This window comes from Artibeus jamaicensis, unplaced genomic scaffold (assembly GCF_021234435.1).
Source record: "Artibeus jamaicensis isolate MK-2021 breed Jamaican fruit bat unplaced genomic scaffold, CSHL_Jam_final scaffold_2375, whole genome shotgun sequence".
NCBI classification, from domain to species: Eukaryota; Metazoa; Chordata; class Mammalia; order Chiroptera; family Phyllostomidae; genus Artibeus; species Artibeus jamaicensis.
Window position 1 is genome coordinate 299409 of NW_026522032.1, and position 16196 is coordinate 315604.

At 43.2% G+C, this 16196-nt stretch overlaps 1 protein-coding gene across 2 annotated transcripts; it reads right to left on the minus strand.

Annotated features, from left to right (window-relative positions):
• Positions 1-11448: 11448 nt before the first annotated feature.
• Positions 11449-16060, minus strand: ITGB1BP2 (integrin subunit beta 1 binding protein 2). 2 transcript variants are annotated; one of them, XM_037126722.2, is made up of 11 exons: positions 15764-16060; positions 15463-15512; positions 15318-15374; positions 15098-15240; positions 13696-13790; positions 13532-13590; positions 13135-13205; positions 12918-13017; positions 12544-12657; positions 12233-12295; positions 11449-11850 (listed from the first exon to the last, which is right to left on the minus strand). In XM_037126722.2, the coding sequence occupies exons 1-11, from the start codon at positions 15825-15827 to the stop codon at positions 11626-11628; spliced, it is 1041 nt and encodes a 346-aa protein (XP_036982617.1). In that variant the 5' UTR covers positions 15828-16060; the 3' UTR covers positions 11449-11625. The 2 variants fall into 2 exon arrangements, with proteins under 2 accessions (XP_036982617.1, XP_053512612.1); XM_053656637.1 differs by lacking the exon at positions 15318-15374 and having other exon boundaries at positions 15764-16059.
• Positions 16061-16196: the final 136 nt, after the last annotated feature.

Below are 16196 nucleotides of genomic sequence, written 5' to 3' on the forward strand. Positions count from 1 at the left end.
AATAGATGCTGCTCCTCCATTTTCCTCCGTAAAGGCTCTTGCAATTTACATGACCACCCAATAGTTTCCCAATGATCCTCATCAATACTTTCTGTTATCAATTAATATTTTTTTTACCAACCAGATGTTCAAATAATGGTATCTGTTTTTTTATTGTTGTTCAAGTACAGTTGTCTCCATTTTCCCGCCACCACTTTGTCTCGCTGCACCCACCCCACCTCCCACCCTCAGTCCTTCCCAGTATCTCATTTTTAAAACGTATTTTATTTATTTATTTTTAGGGAGGGGAAGGGAAGGAGAGGGAGAAAAACATCAATGTGTGGTTGCCTCTCATGCGCCCCCTACTGGTGACCTGGCCTGCAACCTGGCATGTGCCCTGACTGGGAAACAAATTGGCGACCCTTTGCTTTGCAGCTAGAGCTCAGTCCACCAAGCCACACCAGCCGGGGCTCATTTTTATTTTACATTTCCTCTGATTGTAGAAGGGAGTGAGGATTTTTTACTGCAACCCAGGCATGTGCCCTGACTGGGAACTGAACTCGCCACCCTTTGCTCCACGGGCCCGTGTTCAATCCGCTGAGCTACACCAGCCAGGGCTATACATATTTTTTTTTGAGATCTATACATATTAACATGGGAATATCTTCAAGGACTATAAGGTGATATATGCTTAAAGACTAAGCAAGTTACTGAAAGATATTACAGAATGATTCCAGATGGGCCAAAAAAGAAAAAAAAACCCACTTCTCCATATGTATGTGGGTTTCCACTCAGACTTTTACTATGTCTCCACGTGTTGTGTGCCAATATATGTTTACAAATGCATAGAAAATGTTTGAAGGATACACACCAAACTACTAACAGTGACTTCATCTGAAGAATAAATTTAAAGCTTCACGGCCTGGCTGGTGTGGCTCTGTGGATTGAGCACTGACCTTCAAATTAAATGGTGGCTGGTTCAATTCCCATTAAGGACACATGCCTGGGTTGTGGGCCCGGTCCCTAATAGGGGGTGCATGAGAGGCAACCACATATTGATGTATCTCTCCCTTCCTTCCTCTAATAAATAAAATCTTTCTTTGAAAAATGTAAGGCTTCAACTACTTTGTTTTCCACTGTATTCACTTCGTTAAGTTTTTGTTTTGTAAAGATGAAAGAAGCTCTCACACCAGAAAGTTGAATATTTAAGTGCCACACTGATGCAGACGATACTCAAATCTATCTTCCGTGCTTTTTCTCATGAATTCCATTTCTGCATTTATAATTTACTGCCTGCTAGCATTTTCACTTGTGTTTTGCCATCATCTCAAACTTGTATCTAAAATAAAATTATCAGGATATCCAAATAGTATTAGTTCTAGTTCATTTTCCAATTTCTATTAAAAGCATTAAGCTTTTTTTTTTTTTTTTTGGTGAGCGTTTTTGACATTTGTTTCATTGCTTTCATTTATTTATTATTTTTTAAAGATTTTATTTATTTATCTTTAGAGAGGAAGGGAAGGAGAGGAGAGAAATATCAACGTATGGTTGCCTCTCGTGAGTCCCCTGCTGGGAACTGGCCTGCAACCCAGGCATGTGCCCTGACTGGGAATCGAACCACAATTGTCTGGTTTGCAGGCCCGTGCTCAATCCACTGAGCTACACCAGCCAGGGCTGCTTTCATTTATTTTTTAAAATTTAATCTTTATTATATTTTTTCCCATTACCAATTAGTCCCCTAGCATTAGCCTTCTATCCATCACTTAAGGTTGAAGCCTTGAAGTCCTCATCTCATACCTTCCCCTATCACCAAAAAAAAGAAGTCTAAGGTATTTTTCTTCCTGTTAAATATCTTATATGTCTCTTTCCTATCTATTGTTTGCCACCCTAATTCAGACCTCTCGCTCAACAAATATTTATTGAGTATGTATTGTGTGTGTGCTGGTCAGTTTTAGGTATGGAAAATTGTGTGGAAAGACTTGTGGAATCAAGATTTGAAACTGGGAAGCTTGATGTTACAGCTTTGTCCTCCTAACTGTTCACACTATATTGCTTCTTATGTAAGGAAATCTCAGTTGATATGGGCTATGGAGAAATCAAACAGGGTGATGTGATAGGAACTGGGATAGTAGGTGCTGGCTTGGAGAACATGGTCAAAAAAGGCCTCTCTGAGAGGTGATTTTTGTGTGTGTGAAAGAACTGTTTCTCACTGTGGATTTTGCTAATTGCATATGCATAGGACAGTTCTGTATTTCCTGCAAATTGGCAACTGGATCTAGAGACAAGATCAAACTTGGCTTCCATCCCTTTAGTATGCCTATAGGACAGATGTAATGTTTGATGTCTCTCTTTTTGTCATCTTAGAGGCTGTTAATGCAGGGGTGTCACTCTGATTTTCACCAAGGGCCACATCAGCCTTGCAGTTGCCTTCAAAGGGCTGCATGTAATTTTAGGACTGTGTAAGTGTAACTACCCCTTAAATGTTAAGGAGTTGAAATTACATTTGGCCCTTTGAAGGAAACCATGAGGTTGATGCAGCTCCTGGTGAAAATGAGTTTGACACCACTGTGTTAATGTTTACCATCTACCATCTGTTTATCAAGGGTTGCAGAATGGTGACATTCTAATTTTACTATTATTTTTCTTCATTGGAATAGGTTTGTGAAAAGACATGTCTCTCGTCGTACTCTTTTGTTACCTAGTTCATCTAGGAAAGGCAGGATAAATGCTTGATTCTTTCCCTTTATTTTTACGTCTTAAAGATTTGATTTATTTACTATTAGAGAGGAAAGAGAGGAAGAGAAATATCAGTGTGTGAGAGAGATATATATATCCATTGGTTCACCTCACGTGCCCCCAACTGGGGACCTGACCCAAAACCCAGGCATGTGCCCTGATTGGGAATTGAACCGGCAACCTTACAGTTCACAAGTCGGCACCCAGTCCACTGAGTCACACCAGCCAGGGCTGATTCTCTCCCTTTATTGTGGAATTTTGAAGGTAATGAATTAGTTTTCTATCATGAGTGATGATATTTGAGCTGAGACAGGAATGACAAAAAGGAGCCAGATATTCAAAGACCTAGAGAAAGACTATCTCCAGGCAGTGGAATCGGATGGGACAGAGGCACTAAGGAAGGAGTGGGCTGCTTAAACCCAAAGAACACAGAACAGTAACATGGCCACATTACTTTTCATTCCTACCTGTGGAATTACCGCATTTTGCCTGGTATAATGCACTTCCATGTATAATACGCACTCACGATTTTGGCCCAAACTTTCAGAGAAAAAAAATCTTTCGTTTTAATTTTTTCATTCCATTTTCTATCTACTTATATTTAGAAACAAAACCAATGATCGTATTCCAGGGTATTATTTTGCATATGGATATTGTTATTGCTTTCTAGAGTTACACTGTTAACACATAAGCATAAAGAGAAAAACATTTATATAGATACGAACTTAGTATTACCCATGTATAATGCGCATCCTTATTTTTCCCTGAAAAATTTGGGCAGAACACTACACATTATACAGGGCAAAATATGGTATCCTGTTATAGACTGACCATGTCCCCCTAAAATTCTTATGTTGAAATCCTACCCCCAGGGTGATGGGATTAGGAGATGAGGCCTTCGGGAGGTAATTAGAACTGGATGAGGTCATGAATGGGATGGGTGCCCTTCTGGGCGTCAGGACAGAGCTCGCTTTCTCTGCTCTCCACCGGGCAGAGGGCGCCCTGATCTTGGACTTTCAGCCACCGGAACTGTAAGACATACATTTCTGTGTTTATAAACCACCCAGGCTATGGTACTTGGTTACGGCAGCCTGAATGAAGACATATCTCTTCAATCAGGGATGTCAAACTTATTTTCACTGGGGGCCACATCAGCCTCGTGGGTGCCTTCCAAGGGCTGAATGTAATTTCAACTCCTTAACAGTTAAGTAGTAGTTACATTTACACAGCCCTAAAATTATTTTGGCCCTTCAAAGACAACTTTGAGGATGATGTGGCCCCCTGGTGAAAATGAGTTTGACAGCCCTGTCTTAAATCCATCACTCTCCTCCACTCTTTCTGTCAGAGCAACTTAGTCTGGGGAGTTATACTGCACCCAAGCAGCTCTTACAACCTACAGAGTTAACTCCTTACTCACCAGAAGCTCACAACTCTGTATATGATTCTTTTGTAAAAAAAAAAAAAAAAACCCACAACTTTTTTTGAAGATTTTATTTATTTTTAGAAAGGGGAAGAGAGGGAGAGAAATGTCATTGTGTGGTTGCTTCTCATGTGTCCCCTACGAGGGACCTGGCCTGCAACCCAGGCATGTGCCCTGACTGGGAATCGAACCGGCGACCCTTTGATTCACAGGCCAGCGCTCAGTCCACCGAGCCACACCAGCCAGGGCCCTGTGTGTGATTCTTTTTTTGCTGGGAATGCATCTATAATTTTATAACAAGTGTCATTGGAAAATAAGATTCATTTATTAGAGGGAAGTGTGGTCGCCACCGAAGAGCACAGGCTTTGTGGTCAGACCTGAATTTGACTCCAACCTCTGACACTTAAGAGCTATTTGACCTACGGAAAATTATGTATCTTCCCTGAGCTTTAGATTCCTCATCTATCAAAAAAATGATAATGGCCCTGTCTGGTGTAGCTCAGTGGATTAAGAGCCAGCCTGTGAACCAAAGGGTCGCCTGTTTGATTCCCAGCGAGGGCCCACGCCTGGGTTGCAGGCCGGGTCCCTGGTGGGGGTTGTGCAAGAGTCAACCACACATTGATGTTTGTCTCCCTCTCTTTCCCCTTTCTAAAAATTAATAAATAACACCTTAAAATTATTTTAAAAGATAATAATGCTTTTAAAAACACTGTCATGAGTCCTGGCCAGTGTGGTTCAATTGGTGGGAGCGTTGTTCTATGAACTGAAAGGTTATGGGTTCAATTACCAGCAAGGGCACATGTTTGGGTTGCAGGTTTAGTCCCCAGTCTGGGTGTATGTGAGAGGCAACTGATCAATGTTTCTCACATCGATGTTTCTCTCCCACTCTCTTCCTCCCTTCCCACTATCTAAAATCAATAAGCATGTCCTCAAGTGAGGATAAAAAAGTACACTGTCATGAGATTTCATGAGAAGATATATATATATATATCAGGGAGAATAGAGAAACAATATATCTTTATCACAGTGCTTAAATTATAGTAAAAGCCCAACAAAGAGTAGTTTATATGTAATTTTTAAATGACGTTTACACCATGCCTCTAGCAGAAACTCCAGTTTCAGTGATGAATTCCACCTGCTTAAAACCTCAGTCATTGCTAAGGGCCATCCTGGAGCCATTTGAGAACATCCCAAACCTGAGGGCCCCACTGGGATCATAGAAGAGGAACTTGACACCATGCCCCTGTGGCCTAGCACAGTCCCTCTGACAAGCCTGATGGGAAACCAGCAAGGCCCTCGGTTGATCAATGAGATCTCACACCGATGTAACACTTTCCCAAACAACTTCTGTGTCTCTGATCACATCATCTCCAACCTCAGTGGGGTTTCTAGGTATTTTACCTTTCACTGCATCCAGACCAGTAATTATCTCCCAGGTACACCAGACTCAGTGCTACTGTCTCTGGGACCCCTGCCTGCACTGTCCTCTTTCCTTCTTCCCGCTCCCCAAGTCCCAGCACACTGCTAGAAGGAGAACCAGGCAGACCAGTGTGAATTCACACCGTCCAGTTTCAACATGGCCCTTGCCGCAGCTCAGCAACCCTTCTATTTGTCTCATACATCCCTGGCACTCTCCCTACAGGGGCTGTTCCAAGACCTTCCTCTTTCTCCTCAAACTACAAATTTCAATCTCCTCTCCTTCCGCAGACTTCATATTAGATACTCTCATCAGAATAACTGTCCCTCTTGCAACATATCAATAATAGCTTTCTCACTTCCAGGCCTGTCCTCGAGCCATGCAGTTCCTTTCCTGGGAAAGCGATCAATGATCTCTTATGTATCCTTTCAGAGAGGTTTTATGACTCTAACAAGAAAAAAATATGAAAATATGGAAAAGAGGGAACTTGTGCTGGGTATTCAAGATAAGTAGGCTTTGGATAGGTGGAGGGAAAGGGGATGATAGCCCAAGCAGAGAAAACATCCTGGGCAAAAGCACAGAGGTGGAAATGAGTAAGATATATTTAGAAAACAGGGTATAGCAAATAGAGTAATCCCCGGAGAAATACTCCCAGCTGCTGCCTGAAGTGCTACCTCTCCTTTTCTAGTTCTGACTTCAGCCTGATCATTCCTCCCCTGCCTGCCCTGCTCCACATACCAGCAGACTGGAAATCTGACACTACATGGCCCCTCACCCTCCTATCTTGCCTAGACTTCTGTTACTATTTATTGAGCTTTGACCCCCAACCATCTGTTTCAGTTCTGATAAAAGAGGTCCTAGCTCCTTCCTGAGTCACTCTCCGAGCCAGAAACCTTCCCTTTCTTGGGTCACATGGACAATTTGCTCACGTCACTGAAAACAGGACAAGAAATTTTTAAAAAGATGCATTGTACAGATGTTATTGATTTTACCAATATGTATGACAGAGGTCAAGGAAACAAGTAAACTATATAACGGAGATGTAATCAGCAAAAGCCAGACTGTGAAACTCTACTGAAAAATGATCCAATTCTCTCAACCAAAACTTCCAAGGAAAAGAAGAAATGAAGAAAAACCCTTAGTTTAAAAGTGACATATAATATGTATCCACCTATCACAATGCGTGGACTTTATTTGGAGACTGATTCAAACCAAAAAACCCCACAAAAACCAAAAACAAACAACATTTATGAAACTACTGGAAGCTGAAATACTTAGTATTTGATGAAATTAAGGGATTATTGCTTGTTAATTTTATATGTGCTAATAGTATTACGATTGTGACTTTTTAAAAAAGGATCCTTACCTTTTAAAGATACATCATGAAATATTTAGGTATGGAATGATATCATGTCTGAGATTTGCTCCAAACTACATGGGAGGGAGGACACGGAGGGAACAAGAATGCCCAAGCGTTGGTACTAGTTGAAGCGGAGTGGTATATGAGGATTCATTATATTATCTATCGTCTACTTTCGTACATGTTTGAAATTCTCCGTAAAAAAAAGTTTTAAGCCCTGGCTGGTGTAGCTCAGTGGATTGAGCTCAGGCTGTGAACCAAAGGGTCGGCAGTTTGATTCCCAGTCAGGGCACATGCCTGGGTTGCAGGCCTGGTCCCCAGTGCAGGCCATGTGAGAGGCAACCACACACTGATGTTTCTCTCCCTCTTTTTCTCCCTCCCTTCTCCTCTCTTTAAATAAATAAATAAAATCTTTAAAAAAAAAGTTTTAAGATGTTATTGAATTGCCAAGCATCTGCTGAAAGTGTGTGTGTGTTATTCTGAAAGAGTGGAATAGGAGGAGCTGGAATTTGAGAAGAGGAAGGTCTGGAACAGCCCCTGTGGGGAGAGTGCCAGGGATGTATGAGACAAATAGAAGGGTTGCTGAGCTGCGGCAAGGGCCATGTTGAAACTGGACGGTGTGAATTCACACTGGTCTGCCTGGTTCTCCTATTAAGAGACACAGAAGTTGTTTGGGAAAGTGTTACATTGGTGTGAGATCTCATTGATCAACCAAGGGCCTTGCTGGTTTCCCATCAGGCTTGTCAGAGGGACTGTGCTAGGCCACAGGGGCACAGTGTCAAGTTCCTCTTCTATGATCCCAGTGGGGCCCTCAGGTTTGGGATGTTCTCAAATGGCTCCAAGATGGCCCTTAGCAATGACTGAGGTTTTAAGCAGTAGTCTTGTGACCTCAAGCAAGCCATTTCCTTTTTCAAGCCTTGGTTTCCTCATTTATAAAAATCTGGGGGAAATGGCCCTGGCTGGTGTGGCTCAGTGGATTGAGCACCCACCTATGAATCAAAGGGTCGCTGGTTTGATTTCCAGTCAGGACACATGCCTGGGTTGCAGGCCAGGTCCCTAGTAGGGGGCACGTGAGAAGTAACCACACGTAGATATTTCTCTCCCTCTCTTCTCCTCTAAAAATAAAACCTAAAAAAATGGGACAAGTGTAATAGCATAATCAATAAAATATACTTAAAAAAAAAGAATAGCAAAATCTGACTGGCAAGAAAATGCTATTTTCTTACTGAAACACTAAAAATTGGATACTGGAGATGTGTCCCTCCTAAGAATAAAACACCCCAACTTTCCAAATAGTCTGTGGAGAAAGCTTTTGATGAAGAGAAAGGAGTGCTAGTACTAATAGCAAACACTTATATTGTACTTGCTATATGCCAGATGCTGTTCCAAATACGTGTTAGCTATTAGTACTATAATACTCAGTTCAGGGCTTCAAAGGAAAGATATGTCCTAGAGAGAAAAATGTGGGAGCCATTGGCATGTGGGTGATATTTCAAATCATGGGCATAGATGACAGTGTACAGAAGAGTTACATATAAGATAGAAAGCCTAGGAGCTGAGTCCTCAAGAACTTCATCACTGAATGGCCAGGTAGAAAAGGAGGAGCCTGGAAAGGAGACCAAAAGGAATGGCCAGAGATGGACAACCGAGAGGACAACCAAGGGGAGTGTTGGGTCACAGAAGCCAGTGTGTTTCAAGGAAGACACCATCCCGGGTGGCAGGTTTTTCTTGAGAGATCAAGCAAGGTGAGGACTAAAATTAAGTATCCATTGGATTCAGTGACTTGGTGGCCCATGGTGACTTGATAACCACAGATTGAGAGGGTTGGAAGACAGACTGCAATGTGTCGTGAAGGGATTAGGAGGAGGAAAATGGAAAAAGTAGTTATTTCAAGTTTAGTTATAAAGGAGAAAAGAGAGTTAAGTAGTAGGTAGAGAGGGAAATGGTGTTTGTAAGATTGGAGAGACCTGAACCAATTTAAATGCCAGTGAAAATACCCAACAAGAGGGAAAGGTTGAATATACAGGAAAGAGAAAAGATAACTAACAGTGCTAAGGTTTCTGGGAAGATGGGAGGGGATAGGATACAGAGCACCATAGGGAGAAATGAGAAGTATAAAAGGAGACAGGGACAGGATCTGTACTAATGTGAACAAATATAAAGATTTCATAGTGGGAAGTGGGGGATTAAATTAGATAATACAGCCCTGGCTGGTGTAGCTCAGTGGATTGAGTGCGGGGCTGTGAACCACACGATCACAGGTCGATTCCCAGTCAGGGCACATGCCTGGGTTGCAGGCCAGTTCCCGGCAGGGGACTCACAAGAGGCAACCACATATTGATGTTTCTCTCCTTCCCTTCCTCTCTAAAGATAAATAAAGAAAATGTAAAAAAAAAATAGATAATACGTGCAAAGCACTTAGCATGGTATTAGACAGGTGAGTTCGTATCAGAAATGGTAGCTATGGTTGTTGTTATCAATGTTATACGCCTGCTTGAAAATTTCTTATATTTTAAGGCTTTGAGTTATGTAAAATGAGCTAGTATACTGCTTTATCAATGCTATAAATTTGAAATTTCATATATGAAGTTTATATGCAACAAGCGTTACTTTGAACTTTCTGATTCCTCACCTCCATCCTCTCCTGAATTTCTGGGTAGCTGCTGGTCCCCTGATTTTGACAAGAAGATAGAAAAAAGTTGTACATTAAGATCAGTGCACTTTATGCCCCAGCCTGGGACTGCACCCGCAACCCTGGCATGTGCCCTGACTGGAATTCGAGCCAATGACCTTTCAGTTTGCAGGATGATGCCAAACCAACTAAGCCATGTGGGCCAGAAGTATGGTCAATTGATTTTCAACTATAGTGCCAAGACAATTCACTGGGGACAGAGGAGTTGTCCAAAAATGGTGCTGGGACAACTGGATATCAATATGCATAAATGTAAAGTTGGACCCTCTCCTTCGGACCACATACAAAAGTGAACTTCAGATGGGTCAAAGACCTAAATGTAAGAGCTAAAACTATAAAAGTCTTAGAAGAAAAAAAATAGGAGCAAATCTTCATGACCTTGGGTTAGGCAATGGTTTCTTGGATATGACATTAAAGTATAAGAAACCAAAGGAAAATTAGAGTCGCTGGACTTCCTGAAACACCATCAAGGAAGTAGAATAACAACACGCACGATGTGAGAAAATACGTATAAATCACATATCTGGCAAGAGACTCGTCTCCAAAATATATTTTAAAAACTCTTACAACTCAGTAAAAAGACAAATAACCCAATTAGCAAATGGGCAAAGGGTATGACATTTTTCCAAATTAAGAGACAAATTGCCAATAGGTAAATGTAAAGATGCTCAACATCATTACCCATCAGGGTAATGCAAATTAAAACCACAATGAGATTCTACTGTGCACTGACTAAGATGGATATAATAAAATAAAACAAATAACTGTTATGGAGGATGTGGAGAAATTGGAACCCTCTTCCACAGCTGGTGGGAATGTAGACTGGTGCAGTCTCTTTGGACACAGTTTGGCAGTTGCTCAAAAGGTTAGAGTTGCCATTTGACTCAGAAGTTATACTCCTAGGTATATACCCAAGAGAAATGAAAACATAGGTCCACATAAAAATGTCTATTGTACGTGGATGTTCAGAGCAGCATTACTCATGACAGCCAAAACGTGGGAAAAACCCAATGTCCTTCATCTGATGAATGGATAAACAAAATGTAGTATATCACACAGTGGGATATTATTTGTTCACAAAAAGGAGTGAAGTCCTGATACATGGTAAACAGGGTTGAACTTTGAAAATATTATTCTAAGAGGCCAGTCAAGAAAGAACAAATAGTATATGAGTGCATTCATATGAAATAGCCACGAGAGGTAAATCCATGGAGGCAGAAAGTAGATTAGTGAATTCCCAGGGCTATGAGTTTGAAGGGAAATTAGGAGCAACTGCTAACAGGTACAGGGTTTCTTTTGGAGTGATGAAAATGTTCTAAAATGGACTGTGGTCACACAGCTCTGAGTATGCTTAAACACACACACACACACACACACTGAATTTTACACTTTAAATGGGTGTTGTTCGGTATATGAACTGTATCTCAATAAAGCTGCAAAAAAAAAACTACTTCTTCCATGGAGCCTTCCCTTTCTACTTACAGTCCACATTAATCTCAATTCTCTCAGTTCCTACAGCTCTTAAAAACTGGACTGACTGCACCATCTAGCACTCAGTTTAACTACCTGATAATGTTTATTATCATTTCCTGTAACTTAGCCATGACTTGTCGGCCAGACTGTAATTTTCCTGAGAGGAATGAATAAGTCTTCTGTTTCTTAAATATCTCTAAACCACCTAACCCATAACTGGGTACATAGTAAGTACTCAGGAAATACCCAGTGGCTGTGAAGACTAGATCAAATGTTCATGTGTTTGTTTCTGCATGTGTGTGCCCAACACACACAGAAGTTGGGGGGAATGAATACAATTTTACATGGTGAGGTGAGAGAACGACACTATGTGAAACTGTAGAATACAAGATTTATTTAAGGGAAAAAACAGCATGGTTTGGATACTTTTGTTCTCCCCTCCTTCAACCTCCTGCTGCTCAATACCACATGGTCAACCATACCCTGGTCTCTGAGACCCTAAAGAGAGTCATTGAGGTCCTGTCCTGACACTTGACTGTCTGGTGTCCCTATTCCCCCATCGCTTCCTCCTCATCCTCCTCCTCTGTCCAGCTCAGATCATCTGAATCCTCAGATTCTTCCTCATCCATCTCTAACCCAACCCCTGCCTTGGCTTTCTCAGCTAGCGAGTCAGGGTGCTCCAGCTGGGCCCAGGATCCTGGGTCAGCCTTCACCAGGGAGATTTCAACCCGAGATGGCATCAAGGAGACAGAGCTCTGCTCCACGTTTATGACCTGAGGAAGAGGGAAAGGTAGAGGAACGGAGAAAAAAAAAAGAGAAAATGAGGAAATCAAAGGGATCGAGGTCAGGGTGGGATGGTGATAAATGACAGGGAGAAAAATCCAAATGTAAGGTGGGGAAAAAGATGGAGCAATAAGACAACATAGTAAAGGAGAGAGAGAAAGAAGAAAGGAAGGAAATGGAGAAAGAAAAGGGAGAGGAGAGGGAGAAAAAGAGGGAGGGAGAAGGTGAGAGAGAATTTCAAAGCAAATGAAGAGAAAACCTCCACTTTTTCCCACAGCAGCTCCTTTCCTGAAGACACCCTCTCTTCATTGCAGTCTGGCCCTTCTTTGCACCCCACCTGCCCCCCTCCTGTGGCCCCTTATCTTTACTTACCCCCCAGAGCTTCATCTGGGCTTGAAATACACGGTTACCATCAAAGACAATGTGGACATGAAGCTGAGAGAAAAGAATGACAGGGGTAGTGACGATGCCGGAAGGTCAAAATGAGTCATTATGACAACAAACCAGGCCACAGGCATGATCTACACATCCACAGGTCAGTCAGATAACCATGGCCTAACAGCTCTACCTTCCCGTCAGGGGACTGTGGAGCCCACATGTTAACCATACACAGCCACTCTGCCTGTAAGATTGTAATATCACCCAATTCACTAGCCTCCTCTCTGGCGTCAGACATTCCTCACCTCAGTTTGACTGGCCTTCACCCAGTTGAATGCAGGAAGTGGAATCTGGCCATACACAGTCACCACTACTAAGGAATCTGTCTGGTGCCAGTCGTGACGGCAAGATGCTGGTAGCTAAAGAGAAGATGTGAAATGCTGGTAAAAAATTAACTCTTAACCCAAGAGTTCTCACGGTTTGTGTGGAAAAGAGTCAGGGCCTTAGAAATATTAACACCACCTTATATTGCAAGGCTTCTAGGCTGCTGAGGGATAAGGAGCAGTATCTTATCTGCTCCATACAAAAGGGAGAAGATAGCGCGGCTATGAGGTACAGGGAGGAAAAATAATTTCTGCAATTGGATTCTAATCAAGAGTTCAGGAAAGTTGGAGCTTACCTGCTTTCCCCAGTCATGCCTACCAACTCTGCACCCTGGCTGTGCCAGGAATGCCCCAAAATCCAGGGTCTGGATGCCACAACAGCTCCAAGACTTCATCCTGAGATAGGAAGATAATTCACCTGAATCCCTTTCCCATCCCACAAGCCTTCACTCCTATCTTATGGTCAACATTGGGAGAAACCTTTCTGGCAGCCCACCCAGTACTCTCCCTCACCCCTCGTGGAATCGAGGTGCTCCTGGGTGGTAGGTACATGGAGTAGCATCACTCTCAGGGCCTTGGTAAACCTAAGATCAAAGAGAATAGAAAAACAATCAGGTCATTCTAAAGTGTACCCCACACGCCCTGGCTGGTATGTTTCAGTGGATTGAGCACCGGCCTGCGAACCAAAAGGTTGCCAGTTCGATTCCCGGTCGGGGCACATGCCTGGGTTGCGAGCCAGGTCCCCAGTAGGGGGTGTGTGAGAGGCAAACACACACTGATGTTTCTCTCCCTCTCTTTACCTCTCTAAAAATCAATAAAATCTTTTAAAACAGTATACCCCACACAACCTCATATATATCCCTGGTCATCCCTCAGCCACATGCTTGAGCCCCCACCAACTCTCACTCACGGCATCACATCCTGGGTTCTGGCAGCTGGAACCAGTCCGGATCAGACTACTGTCAATTCCTAGGCCAGGGAAACAGAGTCAGGAACCTATCCATTCCCTCCACCCAATTGCCACTTTCACTAAATTCCAGTCTCTGAGGCCTGTCCTACTAAGAACCCAGTTACCTGCTCCAGATTCATGGTCTAATTCCTTCTGTTCCAATGCCATTTCCAGGGCTTGGGATATATTTAGTGGAAGCAGCTTTGGAGGCGACTCTGACCTAAGGATAAGGGGGAGTGATTCAGTTCCGACTCATTAACCATGATTGACAGCTCCAACATTCCCCAGTACTAATGGAGTCAAAGAAGTCTGGTGAAAGTGGGGTTAGGGTTGGAGAGGTCGGGTAGCAGCCCCATTGCCAATTTTCCTCTGTGGCATCCCAAATCCCTGACCCTGAGGAAATCCCCAGGACTTTTCTTGCCCATCTACTCAGTTGCTTTAAATCTATTTCTCTGTAGAGCTGCACCATTTCCTCTTCCTCTAATTAACTGTGGACCTAATGAGGCTTTCTCTTCTGTTGTGCACACTATTTCCACAAAATTAACTAACTCTTCTCTGCAGCCTCTTGGCTGCCAATATTGCTACATCCTTTTCTTGATGTAAAGCTATTTTAGCCCTGGCCAGGTAGCTCAGTTGGTTGGAGCATCATTCCTAGAGGCTAAGGTTGCTGGTTCAATCCCCCGTCAAGGCACATACCAGAATCAACCAATGAACGCATCAATGGGTGGAACAACAAATCAATGTTTCTCTCTCTACCCCGTCCTGTCTCTCTCTAATCAATTTTTTAAATTAAAAAAAAACATTTTATTTATCTTTAGAGGGTAAGGGAAGGAGAAAGGGAGAGAAATATCAATGTATGGTTGCCTCTCGTGAGTCCCCGTGCTGGGAACTGGGCTGCAACCCAGGCATGTGCCCTGACTGGGAATTGAACTGTGATCCTTTGGTCAGCAGGCCCGCGCTCAATCCACTGAGCTACACCAGCCAGGTCTAATCAATTTTTTAAAAAACTATTTTAACCCTGGCTGGTGTAGTCCAATGGATTGAATGCTGGCCTGCAAACCAAAGAGTCGGTGGTTTGATTCCGTCAGGGCACATGCCTGGGTTGCGGGCCAAGTCCCCAGTAGCACGCACATGAGAAGCAACAGCACAATGATGTTTCTCTCCCTCTCTTTTCCCCTCCTTTCCCCTCTCTCTAAAAACAGAAATAAAATAAACTATTATAAAGCTCTTTTCCATAAAGAGAAGAATCAAGTCCTTCCCATCAGTCCCCCCTTGCATTGTAACTAAGTATGTGTTCATGAGGGGCCATGTGCTCTGTTAAAATAGCTATCCCATCACCCCAAACCGCCCCACAGCAAAGGACACTATTATTTCCGGACAGATTTCCCCCATGACATGAAATATACACCAAGTCCTGCCACCTGGTCCTCCTCACGTCTCCCTAGCTCCTAAACCCCAGTGACCCATTTGTAGTCAGTCCTAGAAAGCTCCATGAATGTAGCAAAAACCCTGGAACTTCCTCTTTACTTGGGTCTCTCTCGGAGCAAAGCCTCTGCTGATTTTGGAATCGCAGTCAGCGTTTGCTCCTGAAGTGAACTGCTTGCGCCAGGGCCCTCAGGTTGAGGGGCTTCAGGGAGCTTCTCAGCACAGTGTGGTCCAACAGTACAGCCCTAGTACACAGGATAAGGAGAGGAGGATTAGAGATAGAATCCTTCTATTAGGGGCAGAATCTTAAGGAAGAATTTACCTTGATGTTTAAGAACTCAGAGAAATCTACAGTTCGCTTCCGGCAGCAGGACCAACCCTGATAATGAGACCCAGCTCAGCTTAGATTCCTGGGTGCATTTCCTTTGGGAATGGCTCTTGCTATGCCCCCCTCACCTACACCTCACCTTAAGTGCATCGTGGAAGATTGGGATCCCAGTGTGATGGCAACAGGAATCTGTGGATACCAGTTTAAGGATCAAGGAAGGAAATGATACCAAATGTCACCTCTTACCTCTTCCCCAGGTTTACATGCTATGGGTTTTCCATATAATGTAAAAAAAACAACAATCAGTATAGATCAAAGACTACCCAGACCAGTTAAACTAGTGCAGGTATGCTAAATGTTTCTACTCCTTTAACAGACTGCCCACAGATGACCACTCCCCAGCACCCACAGAGGCCCCTGGCAAAACCAAGATTACTCACCAGGGAAGTTGGTACTGGGGTCAAAGTGCTGCCCACAGCCTTTGTTATGGCACAACAGAGACATGGAGGCGTTGATAAATTACTGAAAGGGTATTTCAAGGAGTCTGGCTGCCGAGTGGGGAACACCTCTTAGTCTGGAAGCTTTTAGCTGCCTGGAAGGGCCAGCTGTGTCTATCTTTAGTTCAGGAGGCGTACACCTCCTAACATGGGCAAGGGAACTTCAACTGGTCTTCCCAACCAATAGGAAAAAGCTCAGGAGCATTTTAGCTCTGAGGCTCAAGGAAAGGATCAGGCAGAGTAGGGCTTGGAACTTGGGTGAGGTCAGCGAACCACTGAGACCGTTTTAGATTTACCATGCCAATTCCAACCCTCTGACATACCAGCAGCTGCTCAGGAACAAATAGCAATTGAGACCCCTCCCAGCTCCATGAGG